The sequence below is a fragment of the Chironomus tepperi genome, unplaced genomic scaffold, assembly GCF_022539635.2.
Source record: "Chironomus tepperi strain 1889 unplaced genomic scaffold, CSIRO-AGI_Ctep_v1 contig_85, whole genome shotgun sequence".
Classification (NCBI taxonomy): domain Eukaryota; kingdom Metazoa; phylum Arthropoda; class Insecta; order Diptera; family Chironomidae; genus Chironomus; species Chironomus tepperi.
In genome coordinates, this window is record NW_027226207.1 from 5,301,035 (window position 1) to 5,329,013 (window position 27,979).

The following is a 27,979-nucleotide window of genomic DNA, read 5'->3' on the forward strand; positions in this document are numbered from 1 at the left end:
CTCTTCCTTACCTTGTGTATTAAGTCCACAGAATTATATTCATGAGTATCAAGTTGCTATGCTTTTAATTTATATATTTTTTTAAATCCAAAATTTCTGGGTAACATGAGCTTAATGTGAGATAATTGGAATATTATCGGATAAACTTGGATTTTTTCATCATTTTTAAGGTTTCAATTAGGTTTTGTTTTTGAAAAGTTTAGGTATGTTTTGCTTATTTCAGGGTATTTGCCAAGTATTTGTTTACTTTTCGGATTTTAAATCATGAATTATTTTGTTTTTTGTAAAAGCAGCATCCTTGAATGTGGATTAATTGTTAAGGACATTTGTATATAGTGTCAAACAGGATTGTAACGTAAGTAGAACAGGAGAAATTCATCGGAATATAGTGTCAAGCATTGTACCGTAATTCGGAACTTCGTTCGGCACTTAAATGTTATTCGTTGACATTTGCTTTTTCAATACCCGAGCGACACAATGCACAGTGCACTGAATTTTTCACGTTTAAAATGGGTCAAGAGCACATCAGCGTAACTTTGCGTCTTTCCGTTAATACGACGAGGTAGCGATGCCTTAGTGGACACGATGTGCTGTTCAGGATAGCATCTTTGTTAGTCTGAATGTATATACCTAGAAAATGCTCTTTGCTAGGGAAACTTATAGATCTGAACAGCAAACGGATCCTTTTGAGATTCATACTTGACAGTGACTGGGATTTTAAGATTTGGTGGGAATCGAACCTATAATTAACATCTGATTTATAAACAATTGAAATCATGACTTCAAAGTTGCGATTCCAAGGTGTATTTAATTAGGTATTGTAGAAACTATGCCTTTACATTGCCATCCGTCTTATTAATGCTGAATAAAAGACACAATTCCTTTTCCAAATTCTTACCCATATAACTTACCCAAAATCAAATTCTCACTAAATCTTGAATGCATATTATCCTCATCATTACACCTTCCAATTACTAATCCATTCTAATCCTTAGACACCTACCTTAAAAGCATCTCACTGCAACATGCAATAATTTTCTATCACCAATTTTCTATTGTTTCATTACATAATGTTGATAAAATAGAGCACAACCCATGCATGCACTAATAAATAATTTCAGGAAGTCATGGTGAACAAAATTAATGTCATAAGGAGATGGGTAGGAATTAAGACAGAAAAGCTACCAAGTATGCAATTAAAAGATGTTTCATGAAAAATGAGTTGTTATTGAACAACAGATGATAAAAATTAATTTTCATAACAACAATATATAGATGCTGACCAGCATAGGAAGAAGATGGTTTAATGGATGCATAAAATTTGAGAAATGATAGAAGATAAAGGGATAAATTATAGTGTAATTTCCTCCTCATCACTATAACAATTTTTATGTATGTACATGTATGTATGTATGTGACCATAAAAATTAATCATTGGAAGCATAATATTTATGTTATTACGGATTTTAATTAAAAAATAACAAATTGGGTTAGTAAAGTGTGACTTTTTTTTTATTCAGGTTAAAGTCAACCATACCTCCTTCCATTTTATGATGTTTACATAACGTCATTTATGCAATGACTGGTCAGATTTTTTCACCATACATCATCATCATCATCGGTCGTCATGAAAAAAAGGGGTTATGGATGCATGTATATGGATTTCTATTTCCATTTCCTCAAGGTTGCTTGAAAGTGAAACCTTTCAACATTATTATTTAAACTTCCTCCGCATATCCACAATTTTTTGTGTGTGCTTGATTAAAAATAGAATGTTGTGCATGGATTTTTGAGAATTGGGAGGTGTGTTTGAGGCTGTTTGTCATGAAGGACTGGAGGTTAGTGACATTTGTACGTCAATATTGTGCGAATCAATAGCATAATTGAATGAAAATGTTCAGTTGGTGTTACTACAGTGGCAAAATATAGAAAATCATATTTTTGCAGTACATAAGGATCATGTTGAGGTATTTTTACATTTATATGACTTTTGACCTTTAATAAGGTGACTTTAAGAGCATCTAGGTGATATACATTCAAATCTTGTCTAAATTGGGTCCAAATCATCATTTCAATTGAAGGCAGAACTCGGATTTTGTGGATTTTGGAAAAGTTGAGTCAAGTCGACCCGACTCCATACAAGCTAAGAGTCATTTTCCTATCAAGGACTTCCTAAGCAACCTTCAATTGATTGCTAAGTGGACGTAGTTTAGTTTAAATGGTATTGACTGCTTTGACGCCTCATTGACAGCATTTATGAACTACTTTTTGAGTACTGAACATATAATGATCAGCACATAGCCTTTAATAACAAGATTATGTCACTTAATATCCCGAAAATTCAAATATCTTCTACACCAGGGTTTCATGCATCTCAAACATGTTGAATTAACAAAGTAGGACGAGTCAGCTGTCCAAAACCTTCCATTCTCCTCAAAAATGCGCCCTAAACACCAAAACTAAATCCTCTATCAATTCTCCTGCACTCGTATACGAAAATGTGCCAAAAAAGCCACTTCCGGATTTCGTTTCTCTCCTTATTCACTCATTCTCATTTTAAGCCACAACCGAATGTTGTTAGAATCGCACGTATGAAGACACAGATATGAAAAAATATGAAATATAAACTATCATTCGTCATTCACAATTACCAAACAACTTCTTACGCCTTTAAACTGTCTATCAAAAATGTTTTCTTCATGCTTGCGGTAGATATAGTAACAGGAAGCAGGAAAGACGAATCATTTCTCGCAATATGATGGAATTTAGGTAGTTCATGTATGTTTTGTATATTTGACTTAAGTTTCTGTTAGGCAAAAAGGATTTCGTGTACACAAAAAATTAAGGAAAAAGTTGAAGAAAAATTTCTTTTTCGTCCCTTTTTTTCCCCAACCCCCGCATGCCATAACTATTTGTACATGCTCCGATGTTAGAGGAATTAGAATTTATAGTCCCTTATAGCAATTTAACTAATAAAGTGAACAGTGCTCTTTTCCATTCCTTTTAATTTCCTTTCCTCATCCATAAAAGCAGTGGATTTTCTTCCTCATCCTTCAACTTGCCTATTTATTTCTACATTGTGTGCACCCACAGCATCAGGCTCATTCCAGCGTGATGAAAAAAAGAAATATTTCTGATCCCCAAAAAAATGTCACTTTCCTTTCTCTTTTTTTGCTTTAATCTCCTGTACATTTTTTTGGTGCTGGATTTAGTTTTTCCATTTCGAAGGTCATTTGCCACATGAATGTCTATCCGTCCATTTAGAAAGAAGAAGTGAAAAATTTTTCTAAACAAGATAAAAGGATTTTTGAAGGGTAGGAAAGAATTTTATGCATGAACATTCCTTACTTGGATATTAAATTTTTAGGAGGGGTCGTTCGTAAATGACGTCAGTTGGCTAAGTGATGAGGATAGGGTTTAAGGAACTTGAATTCAGTTTAGAGGGTTGTGTTTGGTACTAAGGTTCAGATTAGAGAGTTTATGCTTGTTTAATAGATTTTAGCTTAAGCTATACTTCCTTGACATGAGCCTGGGTATGAAAAATGACAGTTCCTTACACCAGTATTGCAAACTTGCTTCGCACAGACAGTTTGGCGTATTACGAGCTTCCAAGTGTCCCAATTGGATTGAAGCTAATGGTCATCAACTTAGACGTAGTCTAGAGCTCCTCAGTGTCATCCATCATGCCATCCCTTACCTGACATCACTCACAAATCATCCCCAACATCCTCGTCTCCCTTCATTCCGACAAAACAAAGCCCATAAAATATCCTTTAGAGAGTAAAATTTTCATTCTCATTCCAATTTTTTTTGGTAGAAAATTCTTTCATCCTCTACATCCCGTGATTTAGCAAGAACAAAGGGAAAAGAAATAAAGAAAAGGATCGTCGAAAACCAAAATGATAGGTCATGTGAAATGAATAAATCTCACACTTATGCTTTATTTTTTTACTGCCTCAAAGAATCTCTTTTTATTCCATTTTATTTAGCATTGGAGTTGTATGGTTATGACGTTAGCATTCCAGTAAGGAAGGGGGTTTGGTCAACTGGGTGACACTTCGTTATAAGAAGTTGGTTGAATTGTGTGAAAAGGAATTTAAGTGGATAGGTCTGTATTTGAAAAGTTTGTCACAACACGCATGATTGCAGTAGTTCTTAGAACTAGGGATCACTTACTTCCTTGGCAAAGGGCAAATTCCTATTTCCATGCGCCTAAGCATTTGAAGTCGATTCCATACCTGAAAACCTCTGGTCATTCAGGATATGCAGCATTTTAGCTATACCGTCCTCTCCTACACATCTTCGTAAGACAGACTTGCCAACTTGAATCATATCTAATCAGCCAATAAGTGACCTTCATCCAGCCCATTAGAGTCCACAGACGTCACTAACAAACAATCCAATTTAAAAAAAAAAAGTTAGGAAAATGACAGTAGCAAAAAAAACAGTCACTTCATAGCTTAAACGATGATAACCATTGTAATGGTTTGTGGACATGAGAAGATGAGATATGTGGCATGTTATGAAGTGAGCACATAATTATAATTAAAGAATTTTTATGGTAAGATAATGCCTTTCATTTTTTTATATTTAAACATTCCTGTGGAAATTTTCATTTAAATGCTTAAATTTTTATGAGTCATAAAAGTATGTGGATAAAGGATTGTTTGTGCTGTAGTCAGTCAAAATGGACACAATGTATTCTAAATTGTGAGTTTATTTTAATTGTAATTTGTTGTGAAATTGACAGTCCTCGACCACCGGAAGTTGTCAGCTACTTGTGCCTTGTCATAGCCTATTAATGAGTATTGACAGTCTGCAATATGAAGTTAAATCTGAGCAATGATGTCATTATCATCTGAAATCCCTGTCAAATCTCTTATTCTGCTTGCAAATTGTACTTCTACCTGCATCTACCACCAATCCCCATTCCTGCTCATCCCAATACACTTCCAAATTCATTAAAGACACAAAATACTTCAAGAATAATTTTCATTCCATAATTGTTGGTCAAGATGTGGACAAAATCTCCCATTACTTCTCCTTCTCTCTTACTTATGTAATGTATTAAATTCCATCCTCCCATATCATCCAAATTTAGATTTCTAAGTGTCCTCATCACATCATTTATGACATCCAATTTCATAATTTAATAACTAGATAGAAGAAAATGTTCTGTGTGAAGTACATTAACCCAGAAAAAAAAACTTAAATTGCTTTTCTGGTAAGTAAATATGTTTGGGTGCATATGACCTTATATCTTTATACAGTCATAAGTATAAAAGAAATGGAAGCAGCACCTAGTGACACAAGAAAAAAAGAGTATTATCTTAAATATCATTTAGCACATACTGGGATAATTTTGTGTCACATGTTTTAACACATCAGCTTTTACGAATTATGGTTACTGTACCACACATTGAGAGGAAAGGATTAGAGATGTACACTTAAAGGAGTCGAGTGAAAAAGATGTGATGGAAATGGTAAGGAAAGCTGTTTGTTGGGTGGGTATGATTGAGTTCATTTTAAGCGCATATCTTTCGGTCGATGAATTTTGTCAAGATGTTAAGTTATCAAAGGAGTTAGAATTGGAACTAAACTACTTTTTTTGTGGACTTAATGTAAACAGATAAAAGTGGAACACAGAATTTAAAATGGACTCACAGTTTGTTTGGAGAAGTTGACACAAGACGACTCGATTTTGTAGAAAATTCAATCTTCAAGCTCAGCTTGGAACTCAACAGTACGATGCCACAAATTCCATATTTCTCAAACAACAAAAATGGAATTCGACAACATGATACCACAAATTCCATTTTTAATCAATTTTACAATGATAACAGCAGTCACGATGCCATCAGGACACCTTCTCATTTTACTGTCAATGCAGCAACGTAGCAGAGCCCTAGTAACTACAATGAGCTTCTCAGGCAAGTACATTTTTATCGGTGATAAGCACAGCCTCAGCTGAGATTGTTTGACAGTGTAGCATTTGATATTGGCAATTAGCAAAAGAGCCAGCTTCAGACGCCAACTAAGAAAGCACATGGATCACAGTTGATCCAAATGGTACAGCATGCCCTCGCAAACAAGCAGTCTTTAGGTACAATAGCTTGAATTATTAACCACAAATTGCTTGACACCCTCAAAATTCCAGCTATATGGGGTGGATGCTCCCCTTTGACATTCTCTAGTGTTAAAACAACGTCCAAATGAAGAAAGGCTTACTTCCCCATAAATACATAAGCATAAAGAGTCAGTCAGTTAGTTTTTTTTCTTTATTTTTATGAATTTTCAGATATGAGTAGGATAGAACAGCAACAAAAAAAATATTATTATATTAAATGAATGTTGGGGATCTTTGTAATAGATTCAGAATGGTGCTAGCTGGATGGCAGCATCAGTAGAAATGAAAAGATTTATCATTAAACCCCATTTTGCTGTTATTTAATAAATGAAAAGGGATCTTTATTCATTTTTTGTTCTACTTCCTTTTTTTTCTTCACTTCCCATTAAGCTTTACTTTTTTTGTGGATAGAATAAGATATCTAATTTTTATATCATCTTGAAGTGGGCTTGAAGAGATTTTCATCCTCATGGGATAAGCCATTTTGCGCCATTGTTAGTTACAATGTTGGAAAAGTGAGGATTTTTTTTTTTGCTGCTGCCTTCCTTTACATTTTTTTTCTATGTCCATATTACAATTGTAATGAGAGAAAGCGTAACATAAAATTTAATTGATTCACTCAACGCTCATCTCATTTGCCTTTTTTGTTCTGTTCCATCTTCGTCGTTAAATCGGAAGGAAGAACTTTTTTTTTTCTTCACTTCCTTTTTGTATTACTGCTGAAAATGGTCCTCTTAAAAAAATTATGATAAAATCTTGTTTTATAATATTAAAAAAATAATTTGGCATGAGAATTGTACACAGAAAATATCTTTTGAGAATTTATGGATGGTGAAGGAGGAATTACAATATGAAAATTGTTGGGTTGTCCATGGAGTATTTTGTTGGTTCATAAAGATTCTTTTGTTGGATATGAGACATTAGTTAGGTGAGGACGTTGACTAACATCTATGCAGAGTATACTTCAACATTCCATATCTAATTCAATCTGACGAGGATCTAGCTGGGCTTCCTAATTTGAAGAATCAAGTGAGTTCTTGAAGATTCATCTAAAGTTGGAATTAGATTCTTGTAATGTCCTTTCAACGGTTTATCATTGTAAGCCTAGTGTTAAGGTGAATACAGTAAATGAACCATTTATATACAGTAGCGTGCAAAAGTTTGAAAACACCTTAATTTTTTCAGTTTTTTGGCTATATCTTTTACAATAACGTCTAATATTAACTGAAATTTTTACTAATTATGCTTCTTAATTAGTTAAATAAATAAAATAACAAAACTTAAACTTTAATTGTAACGGTTTTCAAAAATTCAGATTTTATTAAAATCACTGCCGTGCAAAAGTTTGAAAACAGTATAATTTCTTTCAAAAAATTAGTAAAAGAAAGACAAAATTGTCATTTTTGCGTATTAATTGTGCTTAATTATAAGAGATAGTTTAGTTTTTGATATATTAGAAGTAAGAAAAATATGGGAAAGACAAAGGAATTGTCAGAAGTTATAAAAAAGTTGGTGATAAAAGCTGTTCAGGATAAAATTGCTTATCGAAAGATTTCTGAGCTCTATAACATCTCAAAACCAGGAATTAGTCTGCTTTATAAGAGATTTCGGCAAGAGAATACAGTTGAGAACAATCCACGTTCAGGAAGACCAAGTATAATGAGTTAAAAGTCTGAAAGAATGTTGGTAAGATACAGTAAGAACGATCCTCAAAATTCTGCAGTTCAATTAAATCAAATAATGAGCAAATATCATGGAGTAAATTGCAGTGTTGACACCGTTAAACGTCGCCTACGTAAGAACAATTTATTTGGAAGACGTCCAGTTAAGAAACCACTGATATCTGCTAAGAACCGAAAAGCCAGAGTTCAATTTGCGAAGGAACACTTAAACTGGACTGCAAAAGAATGGTCGAAAGCTCTTTTTAGTGATGAATCGAAATTTATGTTATTTGGCTCTGATGGTGTGAAGTTCGTGCGACGTCCAGCAGGTACTCGTTTTGATTCTAAATACCAACTTCCAACTGTAAAACATGGTGGAGGTAACGTGATGATTTGAGGCTGCTTTAGCCGTGATTGTATTGGTCCTATTCACCGCATAGAAGGCATAATGGATCAGCAGGTATATTTGGACATTATGAAGGACGTAATGTTACCTCATGCGAAGAATAAAATGCCTCGTGGCTGGATATACCAGCAAGACAATGACCCAAAGCATACTGCAAAATCTGTAAAACAGTTCTTTACAATTAAAAAAGTCAGACTACTCGATTGGCCTTCACAAAGTCCTGACATTAATCCAATTAAGCATTTGTGGGAGCAGACTAATTCCTGGTTTTGAGATGTTATAGAGCTCAGAAATCTTTCGATAAGCAATTTTATCCTGAACAGCTTTTATCACCAACTTTTTTATAACTTCTGACAATTCCTTTGTCTTTCCCATATTTTTCTCACTTCTAATATATCAAAAACTAAACTATCTCTTATAATTAAGCACAATTAATACGCAAAAATGACAATTTTGTCTTTTTTTTACTAATTTTTTGAAAGAAATTATACTGTTTTCAAACTTTTGCACGGCAGTGATTTTAATAAAATCTGAATTTTTGAAAACCGTTACAGTTAAAGTTTAAGTTTTGTTATTTTATTTATTTAACTAATTAAGAAGCATAATTAGTAAAAATTTCAGTTAATATTAGACGTTATTGTAAAAGATATAGCCAAAAAACTGAAAAAATTAAGGTGTTTTCAAACTTTTGCACGCTACTGTATATACACTTTCTTATAGTCGAGTAACCTCTGCTAACTCAGAAGTAGAAGCATTCGATTGGAAATTGTAGAACATTAGTTAGAGTATCATTCGAGATCCGTTATTCTGAATCATATTTTTCTGTCATATCAACAGATTTTAAATCAGTTGTATATATAATAATATACAGCACATTCAGCAATGTATCCATTCAAATCCAGGTTCAAGTCTCCAAAGAACACTTTGTCATCCCTAGTGATTAGCCGAAGTCTTGGTTTCGGCTACTATTCGAGATCGATACCACGACTACAAGGAAACCCTTTAGGGTTTGACAGCATGCGTCCACTTACATACATGTTTTAGCATATACATGCGGATAGCATATACATGTAAATGTAATTACAGCGAATCCTAGAATTATACAAAGTCTCGACAAGTTTCGAAACCGATACTGAGAAACCTTAATCTCAATCTCAAGAAATCTTAAGCACAGTCTCTAGAAGTCTTAGTTTCAGTGTCAATAATCTTAGTCTCAGTCTCGCAAAGTCTTAGTCCTCGGTCAGTCGTACCCAATTCCATTCTATTTCTTTCTCTATAATATTCCCTTTCGTTACTGCATCGCTTAGAAAATATGCATGAACATCTGATTACATAATATCCTTAGTTACTAGGACAAAAAGTTGAACAATTTAAATATTCAACTGGATTCTCATCTAACAACAAAGCCATTCCTACTATTATGTTACAAGCAATATTACATCATATTTCACAAAAAAAAATTTATCTTCTGTAAAAGTTCAAAAATTTTTCTTAAAGCAAGAACGTGAAGTATGAAACTCAAGAAGCATCATCGCATAAAATTATTGTAAGCATACTCATTCTGAAGAATCTAAAAAGAAAGTCTATAGCTTCATACTACAAAAAATAAAGAATATGAAAATGAAATAAAATATTTTTCCAGAATATTGAAGCATTCTTTGATAGTCTTCAATACTTTTTCAAGAAAATTCTTTCTTTTTTTCCCTTTTTTTGCGCAGATAAAAAATGCTTGCAATAATCATAATTTGAGATGATGAAAAATTTTCTCATGCTTCAGCAAGTTATTTAAACTTTTTGAGTCCATTTGTATAGGAATTGATGTTATTGGCTGTGTTTTGTCTGTTTGTCGTATTTTCTGTTGGTCACTGTACCCGATCGGCAAATCCGGTTGTTTTCACCAAGTGGCAGCCACTTGGCTTTAAGTATACTGCCACCTCGTCGCCGTGGTGGCAACATTTCAATATGTGCCGATCGGGGTAGTGTCTGAGAAGAGTCGAATCTAGTCTCGAGTGGGTATCGAACTATTTATATCCGAATCTGTCAGTTCAAGAGTATGGTCTCTGTGGCCCAATGGTTAGGCAAGCAATCAGATGTCTGTATTACTCTTTTGTGGATACGTAGGTTCGATTCCCACCTGAGATCAATCCGACCAATCATTTTATAGAATGTTAACGATTTACACAATGCTCACGACATTTCAGATTGCCTAACTACCTCCCCGTTGTAGAACTTTCAGGAACAATCCAGAATTTACTTGGTCAAGAGTTAGTCGTGTCTTAATAGAATCCACTAGTTCAAGAGTGTCCATAGAATCAATTAAAGGACTGTTGTGAACTGTTTAGTCTACCAAGGGTCAATAAAGTCAAGTAAGAGACTATAATGTCAGTCAGACAGTCTACACAAAGTCAAATTTCCTTCTCCGAGTAATAAAATTGGGGTAATGGTTGCTAAGTGACCCACCTAGGGTATTATGAAAGACCAACAATATCGAAGATGCCCAAGAAAGAGTACTCAATATCCAGAAGAAGGCTTCAATGCTAAAGTATTCGCTTTTAATCCTTATACCCCAAGACTTTACTTCCAATTCTCTTTTTTCATAAAAGAAAAGAAAAAGAAGGATGAAAAACTTCTGATTTCTTTTACCTCTCTATCGCTTTATCTTGTAGATTGTTAGATGTGCTTAGTTATTTTTTTTTCTGCTGTACACAGCTTCTTAGTGGCATGTTTTTTGCAACTCACAGAAATAGTTTTCTATCTACTAGATTAAAATTGAAGGAAAAAAAAGGAAGGAATGTTGCAGCTGAAAATTATTTGCATAATTTTTTTTTTGTTCCTTCATCCTCAAGAGAAAGTTGATGATCCACTGCAAAAACCGTAAAGATAAATTTTATTTAATGACGCATTTTTCATTCAGACATAAAACAGTCATAGAACTTCCCTCCAGATGAGTTGCGGTTATTCATGAATTTAATTTCATCATACCTGATGTAAATTTTCTTATTATTCCAATCATCAAGTGCTAACGGGCAAATTAAGCAACAAAGTATGCTAACTTTTCAAGTTTTTCATCCCGTCTTATTTGCTAGAAATTCACTTAATTTTTGAATAAAATATATTACAAAGTAGATGCATGCGATACTCTATTATGCACAACAAAATTACATTCCAAGAATATCTCAACAAAACTCATCGTCAAGTGCATCATAAACTTTCCCTTGAGCCACTGCCATGGTGATGAATACAACACCGTTGTAGTGCTAAGTACAATTATTCTTTTTTCCGGACAGAGTTGATGTCGGGATGTATTGCTGATCTAGATTGAGTTTGGTTCAGAGTTGTGGATGGCATGGATGACATGGAAACATCTGGTTCCGATAATAGTTCAAGATTTGAGACATTTGAACTTAGTTCACCGTGATACTTTGTTAGCCTTGATGCAAAGTCATCAAGATTCAATATACCCAAATCTCAAGGATGTCAAGACACAAAAGTCATATTCCCATCCAGAAGCCTTAATCCAGACAATGTCTTTGTAATAGAAATAATGTCTAAACAACCATAATCATTATTAATGTCAGTGATCTTTGTCGTGTCTTAACATCGAGACTAACACCACTGCCTGCACAATAGCATCAAACCATTCATTCCAGAAATATCTCATTCTCGTTCCACGTCTTAAATTTCCACACTTATTGTGTTGTTGATACTTAAAATCTATTTGTGCATATTCATATATGAATTTTCTTGAATATTTTTCCAGCACAAGCTACTCACATTTCGTTGTATCGTACATTCACATAAAACTTCCTTATGCCTTGTACTTAATTTATTGAAAAAGACAATAAGCACACACATGCAGAGTGAAACATGGAACCGTATGCAACTTTTTGTTCATAACAATTTCCTTGAAAGACACAAGGAAGAACAAGCAAATGAAGACAATTTTCTATGCTATATTCATTAAATATTATTCAAACGAGTTGAAGCATGTTCTTTAATATATATTTAATTGTCTAATGCATGTTATTCATACATTTTATGAGGATATGAATGTATGTGCGGTTCCTAAGGAACTATCTCTTCGTTTTTTGTTCCATCACATATGAATATGAAAGTTCTTTAGATTCATTTCCTTTAAAAGAATTTTAAAGGATAATGGAACATTGTGCTAAAGATTGATTGCTACAGTCTGGCTATTGATTTGGTTTTGTTATCAACAATCTTCAACGGACAATCATGTTACAGTCATGTGGCAACCATGAAGCAGTCATGTGGCAATAGTGTCACTATCATGTGGCAATCATGTCATTGCTATGTGTCAACCATGTCGCAGTCATGTGTAAATTATTTCGCAGTCATGTGGCAATCATGTCGCTGAAATATGGCAACCATGTCACAATCATGTGGCACTCATGAGACTGCCACTTGGTTCTATCTATATGTGCAGATCGGGAAATAACTGTAAATGACCCAGTTTCCATGCAAATTAACGGTTGGATTTATACAAGGATCACCACTCAAAACATCAAAGCTTTGTGTTAATTTGATGAATTTTTACTCATTAAAAACACAAATTTAAAAGCTAAAAGAACTCATGCGTTATCAAGTATAGCTTCAGAATTTTATAGAACTCTAGCTCTACTTCAGAGCAAAACAGTCTAAAATCAAGGTTAGCAATTGCAAAACTGCGCCCATAAACCAAGTTTCATCATCAAAATTCCAAAACTCGTCTTGTTTTTTTTTTGTACTTCCAATTTTGCTTATCCACCCACTATATATAGTACTTGCCATTTTATTTATTTGTCACAAGCTATATAAAAGGATTAAATTGTATGATGATATTCATAAGACAAGTTTCCGCATTCACTCACTCTCTCTCTACACAGATATTATCTTATTCCTTTATCCATCTCTCTTGACTCTATACGTTCTGCATACATACATATAGTTGCTCTTCTTGATTGCTATCATCGTCATCTTATAAGAGAGTTATAAAGATAAGTACAAGCAGGGATTTTGAAAAGGAAGGAATTCTCTATGGGCAGGGATGTAGTTGGGAGATGGTTTCTGGATTATACCAAGGTTGTCCCTGTTATAAGCTCAGATGATGCCAACAATAGCTCAATTATGAATAGGTTAGGCGAGGACACCGACATGGCTAATTTATATCCAAGAAACTGTCATATACTCTAGAATTGGTAGCCCATACCCAAGAAACAAGTTCCATCAATCTCATATTGAGATAAGAGTTAGTCCTTATGCTAGACTAGATCAGCGTTGCTCTACTAAGGCTGCATTAACCTACCAACCCTTCTTCATACTCCCCTGAATACCTCCCAAGCCTTTATGTGTGGTTAAAAGTGATACTACAAGGAAGAAAAAAGGAAGAAATGATGCATCAACGAATATGAAAATGAGTAAAGGAATAATAATAAGAACGATAATAATAATTAGAGTAAAAGCAATTAAATGAAAGAAGAAAATTTTCCCTTTGAGCTCAAGTATAAGATCATGAAACAGCAATGACAATCTTTCTTTTATAACGTTGATACGTAAAGCTCTTACTATGCTGCACATGTACGTATAGTTAAAGGAAAATGAGGGTAAGGTGTGTGCTATTAAAAGGCATGAAAGTTTAAGACTTTGATTTTACGGCAATTAAAATGAAAATTATTAGACATTTCAAAGTACAAAGGAGACAAAATACCTCAAAAAGTGAGAGGAAATTATTTTTAATGGAAAGTGCATTGAGGTGAATGGAAGGATGATAATTAGAAATTTTTTTTATTTTGACATTCGTGCATGAAGAATATTTAAAAATTTATTTTTAATTACAATTTATGTGAACGTTAATTTTTCATATAACTTTGAAATGAGGAAATGTTAATGATAATTCTTTTTTGTTGTTTCGCATGTTTATATGCTTAAACATTAATAAAGTTCATAATGTGATATGTGAGTTGGAAAGGTTGAACTTTTAAGTATTAGGGATTTTGACGCATATTTTGGAGCTTATTTAATGTTTGTGAATATTTAACACAACTTACTTGAAATGGAAGCAATGTTATGAGTTTTGTGCGTCTCCTTTTCATATCGACAGCACTCTACGAACTCATTAAAGAGTGATACAAATTTCCGGTTCTGTTGTCTAATCTTTCGGTCACGGAGCCCTTGTTCTCACTGAGAAATGGCAGATCAGCTTGTATATGGCTCGATACCCACAATTCTACTCTACTCTTACACCACACATCTAAAAATGGATCGAACTCAGCTAGTGGTGTCATCAGGGCAACATTGTACCCTAATACGACAGCTAAGGCATCTTTTCGAAAGTGATGTGCTTTTTGGAAAGTATTCACGAATCTGAGGACAACTCCTACATTTGTACATCTAAATTTGTTCAACATTTGCTATCAATTCTCGCGAAACACCGAAGTCGCGAAACACCGAATATCGCGAAACACCGAATAAACTCGCGAAACACCGAATAAACCACAACATAAATTAAAGCAAAACAATTTCAAAATAAAATCAAAAACTAAGTGATGAATGCGATAAGCCAGAATCCTTTAAAAATTTAAATACAAATAAAATGTATCCAAACTTTGTACATAATTAAGTTAAAAATTTAATGAATAAAAAGTTTATTTTAAAAAAAAAAAAAACTTATTTGCTATCAATTCAACCCCAATTTCTTAGATCTTCAAAAATCCATAAAGAGACAAAATGACATCAACATCAAATGATAATTGCGTCATAAAAAATGTAAAAATTATTCCTGCATAAGACCCGAATGAAAAATCATTAAAAATTTACTCGCTTTTGACTTTAATAAGATTATCCTTGAACATTTAAAAAAATTGTAGCATAAATGAACACAACAGACAGAGAGCAGCAAAAAAAGCGAATAGTAAAATGTAAAAAGGATATTAAGGGATAAAAAAAAATAACTAAAAGGACGAGAATCGCTTTACATTAAATGTTTTGAAAAAAAATGTATAAAATAACGAGAGAACCAGATTAAATCGTTCGCTTATGCATGCTATGGCTTTGTGAGAGATTCTCATGCTTTGTCAAATAGAAAGATCTAATAAAAGTTGTCTATTTTTCGGAAAGGTACATAAAAAGTTACATCTCTGTATGATTTTTTATATCCATTATTATAAAAAATATTGTATGTCGACCAGTAAGGAAGAGAGGAAGGAAAAAGGTAATATAAATATGTAGCAGCATACACAAAACAAAAAAGAGTAACAAGCAGACAGAAGGAATTAAAAATTATGCTGTATGTAAGTCGTAGAATCAAATTTTTTAGAGCAAAACGAAATGAAAGTTTATTTTTTAGATATTATTCCTTAATCCTTTTATGCCTAATTTAAAGCATTTTCTATTTTAATTCTGACTATGAATATCCCACCATCGGAATCATATTCAAGGCAGCCAGTCACTCAGGAAGGATGTTAATGTCTGAAATGCGGATTAAAAATTATATTCTCTTCTGCCTCAGCATCGGACCGATTCATTTCTTTCATACTCCTTTCTCTCTATTAAACTGACACAAAAGGGTGGCGTATGTATAGATTTAGTGCTGTTGTCTAGATGGATGAGATGCTGCTGGTCGTAATTTGTCTGATTGTTTATGATCGTAACTGGGAGTTAATGTACTTGATGTTTATTCTTTGGAGTTTAAAAGCAGACTCAATTTTTGTATGAAAAGGGGTTTTCAACTATGTACAATAAATATTATTCAAATCTAAAATAAACATTAAAAAAGTAGATCAATTCAGAACCATGTCCTGCAGTATACTTCCTAAAATGTGTCCTATTCAACCCTACTTTCAATCTGTTGATCTTGATGGCTTCATATGCAATCCATCTCGATATCAACAGATGCGTCTTACTTCCATTAATTCCTCAAACCTATACTCATTTAAACTAGCTGCAATCACAGTATGAGCCATAAAATAAATGAAGAGTAAGTGCGGCATGTGTTTGTGTGTTTATTTAAAGTTTTAATTTTTTTTCCATCTTTTCTTTCCTTCCTTTTATTTCGCTATAATAAAATCAGTTAATGATACATGATTTGCCATTTAATGTAGTGTTGTGCAATCGAGCGCAAGGCCATAAAAGGGGTTTAGAGAATATCTCTTATTTTATTTTTTATGATAATCGGAAATTGTTATGTATTTGTTCCTCTTTTTTAAAAAGGGACAATCCTTACTTATTTTAAAAAAAATCTACTATTATAACTAGTTTAACAAATTTAAATGTAGCTTAATGCTAAAAAGACGAACAAAAAAAAATTCAACTAATGGACTTTACTCGTCATGCATTCGCTCGTATCCCTCTTACATTCACTTATTCACTCCTTTTTGAGAAAATATTTACTTAAAAACTTAATAAATTTTCATAATAATGTAAAAAGATTTAGACTGAACATAAAATTGGCACAGAACATTCACATCTGACATGCATACATACAATCTGGATGACTGAATAAAAGTATCATAATGAATTGTTCACAAAATAATTTTAAATTCGTGGTATTAAAAACTACAATTATCGTTAAATGTTAATGATGTCTCCTAGTGGAAGAAGCGTACTTTCTGGGTTGGCTGGCAGTTTCATACTGCAATATCAATGTCAATCTGAACTGCACAACATTCACACAAACACGCTATTAAGGAGAGTGAGCATACAATGTGCCATTAAAAAGTAGAACACAATACGATATAAAGTAAGAATATAAGCCGTAACGTAAACATTATAAATTGAATCTAATTAATTAATGAATGTTGATTCATAAGTCGGTACAAGATATTTAATGTTAATGAATGCATCTTCGCCACCGTATTTTTCGAGTACTTGAAGGGTTTCGTCAATTAAATCGCCCAAATTTAAGTTATTCTTTTGTGCGTAGTCGATACAATCGCCAAGATTAACTAGAAAAGCAACAACAAAAAAAAGAAAGAAAAATGGAATTAGTTTTAATTGACGTGATGATAATGTTAACTGTTATTGACTGGGAATGTTGACACATTGAATTAAATTATTTACGATTATTGGAATAGTCTCGAATTACAAGTGTGTAGAGAAATCGAGAAGTATACAGCATATGGTACCAATATGACCTCCCGTTTAATCCTTTAATTATAATTTTTTTTGCTCTCTTCCATTTCTCTTTCCAGTAATTTCACAGACACATCACATGTGCCAATATTCTGTGTTTTTTTTTGCGCTAGAATAAATACAGACACACACGACTTACTGTTTCTCGTTTTATATGCATTAAATATAGGCAACAGCTGCCGATAGAATGGAACCATTGCTGGACCGACAAGATCTGACGCAGTGACCAACTGTTGAATTACTTTCATAATTGTGCACATGACTTCAATATTCTTCGTATTAAGTGCATTTTTAATTGGAATTATTAATTGCGGTATAATCGGAAAGATTTTATCGCCTCCATTAGACAAAAGATCCTGTACACCTTGACGCGCGAACGTTTTATAGGGATGTTGTGTTTCCGATAATCCATCAAAGAACAACGGCAGGTATAATGTGTAATCGAGCTTATCTATATCAACAGTCCATGATATTTTCTCGCCACCAATTAGATATTCCATTTTTATGGGCAAATCACCTCGATCGTAATACATACGAAATGATGTGGCTGGTTTCGAGAAGTTGTGTCGATCGATAATGACTGAAATTAGAAGGAAGGAGGTTTTAGTTTATATTCCTGAAGGTTTTGTTTTAGATTCTAATAATATGACAAGAGCTTAGTCAAGCTACCCCTCAATCAATTTAAAACACTAGCAAATCAGCAATAATGATTATTAAACTAAATATTGACAGTAATTCCGCAACAAAATAACAGCACACAAAGGAACTAAATTCCATGTCACAGCAAAAAATCAATTATTCTCCTAACAAAGAAAACGAGCCATTTAATCCACAATATTAAACAACTACTTACACTTTTTGGCAAATTTAGGTTCCAACACGAGGGTATTCTTTTGCAGCGATTGAATCGAGAATGGTGGAACAATCTAAATTAAAAAAAGATAAAATCACAAATTTTTGTCAATAAACATTTAATAATCACATCAATTTTTACTCTTTTTGAGCAATTTGCTGTGTACGGTCTCCGATGTAATGTGTATTTTGCACCACTTCCTTTTTTGAGGAAATTCGATGAAGCTGACATTGCAATTTGTGTAGCACAGATTAATTGGCAATGGAATTTAATTTAAAAAATTTTGATACACAAATTGCTGCTAAAAAAGTCCACTGAAAAATTCTTTTATCAACAAAATTGTTGTTTTGTTCCTTAGCAACACTAAAAATAGGATCATTTGTTCATTTTTTGGGGGATTTGACGATTAGAATTTACATGACAAATTTCGGTACATAAAATTTTAATAAGCACTTTTGTCACGTATTTTAATCATTAAATTTTACATACCTAGTCCTCATTTAAAAAGACAATTTATTAGCAAAAGGTATTGCCTTTTTGAAAATGTGAGGGTAAGCATACAGCGACATCTACATGTCAAAGCTTTGTTGCTTCCTTTTATTTAAATCTTAACGATTTTATCCTCGGTAGTCTAGTGGTGAGTATCTAACTCTAATTAAAACTATCTCTTTCCATTTGCGTATTTAGACTTTATTTCTAATCATCAAAAATAATTTTAATTAAGAAAATGATTTCTACAAACTCAAAACTTACAGTCGATCATTAATTTCACATACATGATTATAAAAAAGTTTATCGAGTTGCTTAAACTACCATCAATCTTGGTGCAATGTTCATTGCCATCAGTTCTTGGAACAATAATTTTGCAGCATAAGGGAGTTTAACTTGGGAAATCTGTAAGAAAAGTTCAACGTGTTAATGCATGACTTCACATGTAATCTTCCATAAATCTTCTTACCTGTGTCTTATTCTTGCATCCTTTACACTCGAATGTATTATTACGGAGATTTGCAATAGCTATCAAACCACAAAAGTTACAAACATGTATACGATAAGGATCTGATACTTCGAATAAACGTTCACGTAAGAATTGTGCTGCACCATGAGATATTTGACAATCACGTTCCATCTCACCGAAACGTAAACCACCATCACGAGCACGACCTTCCATAGGTTGTCGGACGAGAATCTGTACTGGACCACGAGCTCTCGAGTGAATCTTGTCATCTACCATATGCTTAAGACGTTGATAGTATGTTGGACCTGTAAAAGCAATAAATCTTCAATTAATATAAATAATTCTAAAATTGATTAGATAAGATAAATTTACCTAAGAAAACTTGAGCATTGATTTTACGTCCAGTATGTCCATTATACATGACTTCATTTCCTCTCAAATGGTAACCATATTCTTGTAAGAATGTCGAAATTTTCTGTACATTGACAGCATCATTAAATGGTGTTGCATCACCAATTTCTCCCTTATTCGATCCCAATTTTCCTTGAATGCACTCAATTAAATGCCCAATTGTCATACGAGATGGAATAGCGTGAGGATTAATAATAATATCAGGTGTAAGTCCTTCACATGTGAATGGCATATCCTCTTGTCTATATTGAATACCGCAAGTACCTTTCTGTCCGTGACGAGAAGCAAATTTATCTCCAATTTGTGGAATTCTTACTGAACGTACACGAATCTTACAAAACTTATATCCTTCACTATTTAATGTCAACATGACTTGATCGACAATACCAGTTTCTGAATTACGTAAGAATGTCGATGCGTCTCTTTTTGTGAATTTTGCAGTTGTTCCTTCCAAGTCATCATCATTTTCTGGTAAAGTAATAGTCTTTCCAATAACAACATCATCACCAGATACACGAAGACCCGGTGCAATAATTCCATCATCATCCAATTTGTCATATAAAGCATTTCTCATACCTTGACATGTTTGTCGATTTGGCTTTTCAAATTGCTCTTCCTGATCGCCAATACGTTTGCATTCAGAATCTTTATATGAACGGTAGAAAACTGACCGGAAGAATCCTCGTTCGACAGCTGATGCATTCAAAATAACAGAATCTTCTTGATTGTATCCAGTATAACAAAGGATAGCAACAATTGAATTAATTCCAGCAGGTAATTCACGGAAACGTAGATATTCCATAGAACGTGTTGTGACTAATGGTTTCATTGGATAATAAAGGACGTGTGCAAGTGTGTCCATTCTAACGTGGAAATTTGTAATATAGACTCCCATAGCTTGCTTACCCATAGCACTTTGATAAGTATTACGTGGAGATTGATTATGATCAGGAAATGGAATAATTGATGCACAAACGCCAAGAATCATAGCTGGATGAATTTCACAATGTGTATATGTTGTACAATATGCAAGTTCCTTTTCTTGTTTTAAATCACTTACAGTCATTGCAATCATAACTGTTTCTTCTTCTAATGTATCAATATATTCAACAACACCACTAGCAACTAATACTTGCCAACCATAATTTGTCTCATAACGTTCCTTCAAATTGTCAATGTGACTACGTTTCAATAAAAGACTTCCATTTTCAACAATAAGAAGTGGACGACAAATACGTCCAGCATCTGTATAGATACGAATTTCACGATCACGAATGTCACGAATCATGGATACTTCTGATACAATGATATCCATCTGACGACGCAATTTTCTTAAAGTTGACATCAATTGTTCTGGATCACGATGAATACCAACCCAGCATCCATTGACGAAAATTTTTGTGGCATCAGCGATGGCTGAAGGTGCAATTTCCTCAAGATTTTCCATGGACCATTCTTCCAAGAACTCCAAAATAGGCACAGGTTGTGAACCGACGGAAATATAAGCCATCAAAGCAAGATTCTTGACCAAACCGACAGCAGCACCTTCAGGTGTCTCTGCAGGACATAACATTCCCCATAAAGTATTGTGTAATTGACGAGGTTTAGCTAATTTTCCATCACGTCCAATTGGAGAGTTGACACGACGTAAATGAGATAATGTTGATGCAAAAGTCAAACGATTTAAGACCTGAGATACTCCAGCACGAGCCTGATGAGCTTTCTTTTGATCTCCCCAATTTCCTGTAGCCAAACTATATCTTAATCCATCAGTAATGATTTTTGTCTTTATAGCTAATTCAAGATTAAAGTCCTTTCCACGATCAATAAACTTTTGAGCATACATTCGTACTTCCTTCATTAAATTTTTGAATAATCCTCTGAATAAAAATGCTAAAAGTGGACCAGCAAGATCCAAACGTTTATTTCCGTAGTGATCACGATCGTCCAACTCACGACGTCCAAGAGATGCCAATAATAATCGATGGACCATATATCCGAGGAAATAAGCTTTCTTTGTCTCACAGAAATCAGATATACCGACATGAGGCAACATTTCTCTTTGTAAAATTTCCTTTGCATACTTTATACGCTTTTCTTTTGTTACACCAGGACGAGCACCACGAGAACCGATGAAATTAAGAGCAACATTCTGTTCTTGTACTACGAAAGCTTCATCTAAAGAAGGCTTGACCATTTCCATCATTTCTGGATCATCAAAATCATAAATAATATGTTCAAGAATATCTCGGTCAGCGACGAAACCAAGAGCACGGAAAACAATCATAATTGGAATTTCTTGTTTGATGTATGGCAAAATAGCAATAATTCTCTGTCCAATTGCTGATCTTTTTGCATTACTTCCTCCACGAGCAAACATATTCACCCATAAAGTTGATGTTGGACGTGAACTGTGCTCTAAACATGATCTAATTTCAGCTTTATATGCATACTTTCCATCCTTCATACTGAAAACGTAGACAGTATTTGTTGCCATTTTCTCTTGGGCAATTAATACTTTTTCTGATCCGTTAATGATGAAATAACCGCCAGGATCCAATGGACATTCGTTTAATTCTGTCAAATCACGATCAGATAAGTTATTGAGGAGGCAATAAGCTGATCGAAGCATAATTGGAATCTTTCCAATAAAAGTCTTTTGATGTTGTGTCTCAACTGGTTTTCCTGTTTCTATATGCTTTGTTTTAGTGATATCTACATAAAGTGGTGCTGAATATGTTAAATTTCTTAAACGAGCTTGATTTGGCATCATAGGACTTGGTGCACCGTCTTTCTCCCAATGAGTCGGTTTGGAAAGGTAAATTTGTTCGAATTTAAGGACATATCTAGGCTGAAAATGAAAATTACTTTGTTAATATGCAAAATAATTAATAACTTAAGTAATCCAACATACTGGATTCTCAATTTCTCCAGATATATGCTGAGCTTCTGCTTGTAATTCAATAGCCGGAGATTCAGCGACTATACTTTGCACAGACATCTGAATGAATTCATCGAAACTGTCCAATTGCTGTCTGACAAGACCTTTGTCGTCAAAATAGGCGTTAATAACAATCCAGCAAGCTTCTTGCCATAATTCATCCGAAATCTCTTGATCTTCTTCATCATTGTATGCTACAAAAAAATGGAAGCGGAAAACAAATTTCAACTTTTTATGAAATTTCATTGAAATAATGCTTTTCCTTACCATCGTCGTTGTCATACATCTTTACTAGGTCCTTATATTACTGTTTATATTGAATTAATTTACTTAAAAGCTCTAAAAACTACTAAAATTAAATATTTTTCTTGATGACTTTCTAAATGTGTTTGTAACAATCGGCAATCGAAGCAACAACATGGAATTGAGATTCAAAAAAATACGTTAAGAAAGTAACTATTTTTTGTTTATGAGATTTCACAATTTATAACTTATTTAAAGAGTTTCTGAAGATGAGAATTGCTCAGTAATAGAATTAGTCGTGCAACTGATAAGATCTAAATAGCAGTCATCAAGGAATATTGCATAAAATAATTAAATACTATTTTTCAAGAAATTAAAATAACGGTAAGTAAAAATTTAAATTTTTCATTCGAAAATCAGGGAATGTTTTCCGAAACAAGAAGTCTTAAAATAAAAAGATTTCATTGAGTGGTGAAAGATGTGAAAATTTGTTAACTTAACTAAATTATTAAATCAATTAATATATGTGAGCGTGTTAAAAGACATTCAAAGATAAAGAAAAACGTGAAGTATTGTCCAAAATAAGCTTATAAAGCATTTAAAAATTAGAAAAATTTTGTGGAAGTCTTTTTGTTAATTAAAGTACATAAATCTACGTTAAAAAGTTATTAAATCATCACAAATAGAACAGGTAAGTCGATAATAATGTATTAGAAAGTCTAATTAATTGGAAAATAGTGAGACTTTTGAGTTAATAGTAAATCACGTAGTCACATTCTGTATTTCATTATGAGTTGTCCATTTTGCATGTCTAATTCCTTATTTTAATACTTTTACTCAGCAAAACTCACTTTAACCTTGATGTGAACTTTCGATTTGCTTGATAAGCATTAAATACTCTAAAAATATTATAATACTTTCATTAGAGATTGTACAAAAATTAAGGAATGTCCAATGAATCATCATGAAATCCAGAATACTTTTCTTCTTCCTACCTTTCCAAATACTCCATAATAATTTGTTATAAAATCATAAAATGCCCTTATAACATAGTCCATTTATCCTAAAAACGCATTAAAAATCAATAATTATTTTAATTCACAGATTATCATTAAGTATGGACGATCCGACGCTAAAGATTCAAACCTTCCGACCTACGTGGGAAGAGTTCAAAGATTTTAAAAATTACATCAAATATATCGAGTCACAAGGAGCTCATCGGGCTGGACTTGCAAAAGTAAGTAAATCCAAAAATTCTCAAAAAGTCTTAAAAAGTTTCACAACTCTTTAAAAACATCAACAATAACAAGCCTAGTCATGACAACAAATCTTCGGAAATGTTCGGCTATGCCATGTGCGTTTTCGGGTCGTTCGGGTTTTGATGTTCGAAAAACCTATTTTTGCAAAAATGGCATTTAAATTATTAATTATAGTAGATTTATAGTCTAATTAAATTTTTTAAATGATTTTTATCACAAAAAAATCAAAAAACATGAAAAAAATTAAAAACACAGAACTTATCATACATATATAGCTTGCACGAGTTTTCTCCATACAAGCGTCGATGTCGCGTCGGATTTATATTTTCGTTTGAATTATGCTTTATTCTCGTTTTCTCGTTATTCTCTTGCTAAAATTAATTAATTTTGTTGATATTGAGATTTTTTGATGCCAATTTATAGAATTGTATACTAAAAATTCCGACGTTCAGCTGTGCCGGTTGAAATCAGCTGTTTTGGGTCATTGACCTAATTTTCTTTGTTTTTGTCCATTTGTTTGCATTATTTTTGGACATGGACGTAAAATTTGATGAAATTTCGCAAAGGTTACTTAAATTAACTATTTTTGTTGGATTTTTATGATTTTTAGTCCAAAAATTTTAATATCAATTTTCCGACATGGGATATGTCCATGAATCACGTCACTAGTGATTTTGACGATTTTCTACATGAAAACTCATTTTAACTAAATTTTTCCAACTTTTCATCTAAAAATCTTTCAAAAAATTCACAAAAGAAAATTTCTAAATTTTAAGAAAATTTTATTCACTTTTTTCCGTGCAGCCAACACAGTCCCCATATTATTTTTTTCCGTACTCATGTACACATAAGCAAGATGTCTACCGCGACAAGCTATGTGTAGCATACTACATTGCAGTCTATTTTTTACTCATACTACATTTCATTCCATTTTCTCATTTTAGATTATACCACCGAAAGAGTTTGTTCCTCGTAAGCAAGGCTATTCAGATTTGACGAAACTAAAAGTGACTATAAAGAAGCCATTATGTCAAGTTGTGGCTAAAGTAAAAGGCAAAGGAGATGGCGTTTATCAGCAAGTTAATGTTCCAATGAAGTCAATGACTGTTACAGATTTTAAGAATCTTGCAAATTCACCCAAGTATTGTACACCACCACATAGAAGCTATGCTGAATTAGAGCAAATTTATTGGAGTCGAATGACATCACATTTTGGTATTTATGGTGCTGATGTTTGTGGCTCAATTACAGATCCAGATTATGAATATTGGAATATTAATAAATTAGATACAATCTTAGATTATGTTGGAAAGGATTATGACATTTCTATTGACGGTGTCAATACAGCATATTTGTATTTCGGTATGTGGAAGACAACATTCGGTTGGCATACTGAAGATATGGATTTATATAGTATTAATTTACTACATTTTGGTGCACCAAAAAGTTGGTACACAATTCCTCCATGTTATGGACGTAAATTTGAGAAATTGACTGTTGCATTATTTGAAAAGTCTCATGAGATTTGTCCTGCATTTTTGCGTCATAAAATGACAGCAATTCATCCAAAATGGCTTGATGACTATGATATACCATACGACAGAATTACACAAGAGGCTGGCGAAATTATGATTACTTTCCCATATGGATATCATGCTGGTTTCAATCATGGATTTAATTGTGCTGAATCAACAAATTTTACAACAGAACGTTGGATTGAATATGGCAAGCATGCAGTTTTATGTCATTGTTGTCCAGATTCAGTTAAATTTCCAATGGACACATTTGTTCAGCGATTCCAGCCATCAATTTTTGAAGATTGGAAATCAGGCAAATTAAAGACTCCACATCCAGAATATGCTGCTAATTTGGCTGATAATAATAAGCCTACATACAGTCATAAAATGTCATTTGTCGAACGTAATCCTGATTTGGATATTCAGTTTATTTTGGACAATCCACATGTGTCTGATGAAATTAAAGAGGATATTCGTGCAACTTATTTTGTGTCTGCTGAAGATGAAGTTGCAGGCATGGAAGCTGATTATGATGAACGTGAAGCAGCAAAGCGTAAGATGATAATTGATGATTTATCAAGCGAGGAAGAAAGTGAAGATGAAAGACCAAAACGTGGCAAGAGAAAGAAGCACGATTCAGACTATGATGATGACTGGTTCGAATCTAAAGGACATAAACTTGTCACACAAGATGGTAAAGTTAAGAAGCTAGGAAGACCACCAGGTAGACGAGGCAGGCCACCAGCAAACAGAAAAGAAAAGGAAAAGTCAGACTCACCAGTCACAACTAAGGAACGTGATCCATTAAGTACTTCGAAGGCACTACCTAAGCCTGTTGCTAAAAAGCCAGTTCAAAAAGAAATTCCAAAATCTAATGGAACTCCTTTAAACAAGCCGTTGACGGCGAAACCAGTAAACAATATTAATAAGGAGAGTCCAAAGACGATTAATGGAAGCAATGGCAACAATGCAAAAGGTAAGAATCGTAAATATAATTCAAATTAAATTTGGCAGTTAAAAGAATTTGTCAGTTCCTGAAATATTTATTCAAAATTGGAAATTATTTAAATATTCAGCATCAAAATAAAAATTTAATTTATTTTCTACTTTTCCAATTGAATTTTCTGCGGTACGGAGTAGGAACAGCCAAAAAGAAGGTCAAGCGTTGCTCAGCAAAATCAACTAACATCTGAAGAATCGAAAGTTCGCAATAATTGTGTACAAAGTTTTGATCATCAATTGAATTAAGCAATAAAATTGCAACTGTACAGAATATATAATATTTTAAGGTATTGAATTTTTGATTCTTCAGATAAATTAGTTATTTTGATAATTTTTTTGTCGCTGAGCAATGCTTGAATTATAATTTTCGTATGCTGTATTGTTTCCATAGCTTCAAGCTTTGTTAATTTGACATTAGTAGTTTGCATGACCTTGAAATGATTTCAAATCAGTTTAAAATAATAATGCTTACATTTTCAGTTACAGTAATTGAAAAGTCAGATAAAAAAGGAACAGTAATGTCGGGAAAGCCATTGGACATACAATTACCCCAGCCTAAAATACCCACAATACCTATAGTCAATGCTTCTCGTGGTCCATCTTATAATGATGCATTTGCACAGTTCCTACAGTCTAGTTCAAAGCCTAAAACTCCTGAAAATGTAAAGACTAATATTTTGAGGAAGGAACCAGCTGTTCAGCATACGAGTGTCATTCAGCAAGCTCCAACTAAACCAATTTCACCACAAGTGATGCGAAATCAACAAAAGAATAATCTTGACATGATTTTGGAGCAACAATTACTTCAACAGCAGCAGATACAACAATATCAGCAATACCAAATGCAGCAACAAAATAGTTATGTTGTGGATCAGAATCAGAGGGTTAAGACAGAAAGGATACCACAGAATTTACAAAATCAAGGATATGCCGTACAAGAAAATACAGTTTTAGCACAGGACGGTGAACAGCAGAAGCTTTATTATACAATATTAGACTCGAATGCACCGACATTAAACGATGTATGGAGGATGGGTAATGGACAATATTACGGACAGCAACAGCAAAGTTTTTAAATATAATTTAAGTTGATCTTAATGGATTTATGTGCAAATCCGATAAAAATGCACCGATAAGAACTGTACATATTAATTTTATTTGCTTAACTTTTTAATATTTATAGTGTTTAATTCGTATTTGTATCTGTCAAAAAAATACAATAACTATGACTATAAATTATAAGTTTCATGATTTTTGAAGATAAATTAATTAAAAATAAAAGTCTTTAAGAACGTACACGTGAGTTGAGTTTTAATTCTACTATCTAAAGAAGGTCTAAGCATAGAGGAAAAAAGTAAATAAATTCTATAAAACGTTGATCAGAGTAATTGTATTATATGGATCTGAGACCTGGAACACAACGGCTGCAGATGAAGAAGCGCTTGGTGTCTTCGAGAGACGTGTATTGAGAA

The 27,979-nt window shown here is 33.2% G+C and overlaps 3 protein-coding genes across 3 annotated transcripts; 1 reads left to right on the plus strand and 2 right to left on the minus strand.

Annotated features, from left to right (window-relative positions):
• Positions 1–16,975: 16,975 nt before the first annotated feature.
• Positions 16,976–18,430, minus strand: LOC139086522 (parkin coregulated gene protein homolog). Its single transcript, XM_070634986.1, has 4 exons — positions 18,318–18,430; positions 18,177–18,249; positions 17,463–17,903; positions 16,976–17,136 (listed from the first exon to the last, which is right to left on the minus strand). The coding sequence occupies exons 1-4, from the start codon at positions 18,405–18,407 to the stop codon at positions 16,976–16,978; spliced, it is 765 nt and encodes a 254-aa protein (XP_070491087.1). The 5' UTR covers positions 18,408–18,430.
• Positions 18,431–18,844: 414 nt separating this feature from the next.
• Positions 18,845–22,894, minus strand: Polr2B (RNA polymerase II subunit RpII140). The gene is made up of 5 exons (XM_070634304.1): positions 22,754–22,894; positions 22,460–22,680; positions 19,507–22,396; positions 19,135–19,439; positions 18,845–19,070 (listed from the first exon to the last, which is right to left on the minus strand). Exons 1-5 carry the CDS (start codon positions 22,770–22,772, stop codon positions 18,981–18,983), a joined length of 3,525 nt encoding a protein of 1,174 aa, XP_070490405.1. The 5' UTR covers positions 22,773–22,894; the 3' UTR covers positions 18,845–18,980.
• Positions 22,895–23,160: 266 nt separating this feature from the next.
• Positions 23,161–27,803, plus strand: LOC139085956 (probable lysine-specific demethylase 4B). The gene is made up of 4 exons (XM_070634193.1): positions 23,161–23,420; positions 23,834–23,966; positions 24,933–26,481; positions 26,988–27,803. Exons 2-4 carry the CDS (start codon positions 23,847–23,849, stop codon positions 27,581–27,583), a joined length of 2,265 nt encoding a protein of 754 aa, XP_070490294.1. The 5' UTR covers positions 23,161–23,420; positions 23,834–23,846; the 3' UTR covers positions 27,584–27,803.
• The last annotated feature ends 176 nt before the right edge of the window (positions 27,804–27,979 follow it).

Bases quoted from the DNA above. Each gene is read 5' to 3' on its own strand.
- LOC139086522 (XM_070634986.1), bottom strand. From the start codon at position 18,407: ATGTCAGCTTCATCGAATTTCCTCAAAAAAGGAAGTGGTGCAAAATAC. The intron at 18,250-18,317 runs GTAAAAATTGAT...TTTTTAATTTAG, and splicing joins CAGCAAATTGCTCAAAAAGA to ATTGTTCCACCATTCTCGAT. The intron at 17,904-18,176 runs GTAAGTAGTTGT...TTCTAATTTCAG, and splicing joins ACCTAAATTTGCCAAAAAGT to TCATTATCGATCGACACAAC.
- LOC139085956 (XM_070634193.1), top strand. From the start codon at position 23,847: ATGGACGATCCGACGCTAAAGATTCAAACCTTCCGACCTACGTGGGAA. The intron at 23,967-24,932 runs GTAAGTAAATCC...TTCTCATTTTAG, and splicing joins ATCGGGCTGGACTTGCAAAA to ATTATACCACCGAAAGAGTT. The intron at 26,482-26,987 runs GTAAGAATCGTA...TTACATTTTCAG, and splicing joins CAATGGCAACAATGCAAAAG to TTACAGTAATTGAAAAGTCA.
- Polr2B (XM_070634304.1), bottom strand. The intron at 22,397-22,459 runs GTATGTTGGATT...TTTCATTTTCAG, and splicing joins CTGGAGAAATTGAGAATCCA to CCTAGATATGTCCTTAAATT. The intron at 19,440-19,506 runs GTAAATTTATCT...TTGCTTTTACAG, and splicing joins CAATGCTCAAGTTTTCTTAG to GTCCAACATACTATCAACGT.